Here is a 2,663-nt window from a genome sequence, read left to right as displayed (position 1 = left end):
TCTCACTTTGTCGCCCTCAGTAAAGTGCTATGGTGTCACAGCTCACAGCAACCTCAAACCCTTGGGCTTAAGTGATTCTCTTGCCTCAGCCTCCCAGGTAGCTGGGACTAGAGGTGCCTGACACAACTCCCAGCTATTTTTAGAGACGGGGACTTGCTCTTGCTCTTGCTCAGACTGACTTGAACTCCTGAACTCAAGCGGTCCACCCACCTCAGCCTTCCAGAGTGCTGGGATTATAGGCATGAGTCACCCCACCCCACTTGCAAAGCTCAATCTTAAAAGAACATTGCACTACCCTAATCCTGGGAATGTTCTGGAATGAGTAATGTGATGACCGTCCTTCCTGTCCTATGGGCCAGGCACTGGCACCCCACAGAAACCAGGCCTGGGCTGGGACACAAGACGAGGTGACTGTGATCTGATCCCAAGGGCTGCTCCTACTCAGGGGCTCCCAGGTCACGACAAGTGACCATGCTATAGGTGGGACTTGAGTGGGGTCTCAGGGCCACCTCCCTCCAGAGGCTCAGGGGAGGCTCTTCCTGCCTCTCCCAGCTCCTGGGGCCTTCAGGCAGCCCTGGGCTTGTGGCTATTATCACTCTAGTCTCTGCCTCCATCTCCATGTGGCTTCTCTTATGAGGACACTTGTCATTGGGTTTGGGTCCTCCCACATAATCCAGCATGATCTCATCTCAAGACCCTTAATCACATTTGCAAAGACCCTTTTCCATAAGGGGACAGTTAGCAGGATCAGGAGACCCTTTTAGAGTCCATATTAGGCTGGGCTCATCTTTCCTTCTACTGATGCAGACGTGGGCTGCCCAGGACCCGGCTCCAGGACACTCCCGGCTCTTTTAGCAGAGCTCCATCAAGCTGCCCCCTCCACTGTCCCCTCTGCAGACCGCCCCTGCAGGTGGGGAGCCCACCTGGAAGCAGCACACCCTGGTGCAGAAACCTGCAGAGGCCCAGCCAGGATCACACCAGGCCCTGTTGGCTCCCACCAGCTTCTTCCCCCTTGCTGACTCCCAAACCCAACCATCTTGCCCCAGAAGGTGGCTGGATGGGGGGGCAGGGAGGCCAAGAGTGGACATGGAAGCCCCAGGCATAGCGGTGGCATACCTAATAACCGCGCATCTTTAAGGAGCCCATCCGAGTCGAGGAGTAATCGAATAAAGACGTAAAGGTCAATAGCTAACACACAGACCAGGCCGACCAAGGCTGAGGTCACAGAGCTGAAGAAAAACCTGAGGGGAAAGGCAGAGGCTGATGCCTGGGCATGTGAGCCCACCCAAGGACAGATAGGCACCCACTGGCCATGTGTGGAGAGAGGGGGCCTAAAGGGGCCCCACCACCCTCTAGCCCACCCTGCCTGCTCTGTGCCCTGCCTCAGACCACCCCCTTTAATTTCTCTGGGCAGATGCCCTCAGACCACTGTTGGTCACTCCACAGTTTCAGACAGCCTAGAAATGTGCACAGAGCTGGCTGCAAATGCAGTCCCATTTGATCTCACAGAGAGTCTGTGAAGAGAGAACCAATCCTTTCTCACAAGTAGGGAAACAAAGGCTTGCAGATACCATGTGACATGCCGGCCAACCCGGCCAGCTGGTATGACCAGCTCAGGGTCTGAGCAGCACCCATGGGCCCTGCCTGCACTTCTCATTCCCCACTGTGCTCTCACCAGGCCCTGCCCATCAGGCTCGAGGGACCCTGGCCTAAAGGGAGTCCAGTGACTGAACCTTGTGAAACCAGCACAGTCTGTGAGCGTGTCTGGGGGTCTCCTGGTGCCACCCTGAATCCAAGGGCACTGAAGTCAGAGGGTGCTGCCATGAGGGTGTGAAGTCAACACCTATCATCTCTGCATCCAGAGAGCATTCAGGCCAAGCAAGGCCTCAAGAAGCTTGACCCTTTCCAAAGCCCATGTGTACATTTGTGCCAGAAATAATGTCACATGCTGGAGACATACCAAAATCATTCCCACACTCTTGTCTTCAATCAAAAGACACAGAAAGTGATCCACCCATCCACCCACAAAAAAAAAAAAAAAATCCAGGTAGTAATTCTGGGAATGTTCTTTCACTAAGATGCCTCCCTATGTCTTTCTGCCATGACACTATATCTTAGAAAGTATTCCTTTAAACTTTTTCTAATGTATTTTGTTCATCTAAAATTTAGTTGATTCCATTATTCTCTTCTAGAACTGAACTTCTTAAAATTCCTTTACACATATTCCCAGGCTGAGGAGGAGGTGTTCTGAGGTCCACCGCCACCCAGCCCCACCATTGCCCTCTGCAGGTGTGTTCTGGGCAGGCCCATGAGGAATTCCTCAGGATTGGCTGTGGCAGAACCTGGCCTGTTCTGGGATTACTCCATGAATGTGTGTCAGAGTCAAACAAGGAGACCACAGGGAGAGGACGCTGAGCTTGGCCATGTAGGGGGACAGGAGGTAGCGTCCCGTCCACCTCCCCCCTCTGCCCTCTCACCAAGAGGACCCTGTGCCCACAGACCCTCTCCCTCCTAGTGACCCTGATGTAGATTGTGGGGGCCTTCCTCATCCACTCTATCCTCACCAGTAATTCCTGGAGCCAATGCAGTTGTTGAGCCATTTGCAGTGGTGGTCAAAGTTGGTCACACATTTATTACAAGCACTGCAGTGTTTGGATGTCTTG

At 53.5% G+C, this 2,663-nt stretch overlaps 1 protein-coding gene across 1 annotated transcript in view; it reads right to left on the bottom strand.

Moving 5' to 3' along the window:
* Positions 1-851: 851 nt before the first annotated feature.
* Positions 852-2,663, bottom strand: part of LOC100940382 (probable palmitoyltransferase ZDHHC11) — a 9,405-nt gene continuing 7,593 nt past the window's right edge. The window contains exons 4-6 of the mRNA XM_012813986.1: positions 2,565-2,659; positions 1,117-1,241; positions 852-952 (exon numbers count right to left, since the gene is read on the bottom strand). Of these exons, the coding sequence (XP_012669440.1) occupies positions 852-952; positions 1,117-1,241; positions 2,565-2,659 (321 nt within the window). The remainder of the gene's footprint in view (positions 953-1,116; positions 1,242-2,564; positions 2,660-2,663) is intronic.

The sequence above is a fragment of the Otolemur garnettii genome, unplaced genomic scaffold (genome assembly GCF_000181295.1).
Source record: "Otolemur garnettii isolate 467f Iridium unplaced genomic scaffold, OtoGar3 scaffold00417, whole genome shotgun sequence".
Classification (NCBI taxonomy): domain Eukaryota; kingdom Metazoa; phylum Chordata; class Mammalia; order Primates; family Galagidae; genus Otolemur; species Otolemur garnettii.
This window is presented reverse-complemented; position numbering and strand designations above follow the sequence as displayed.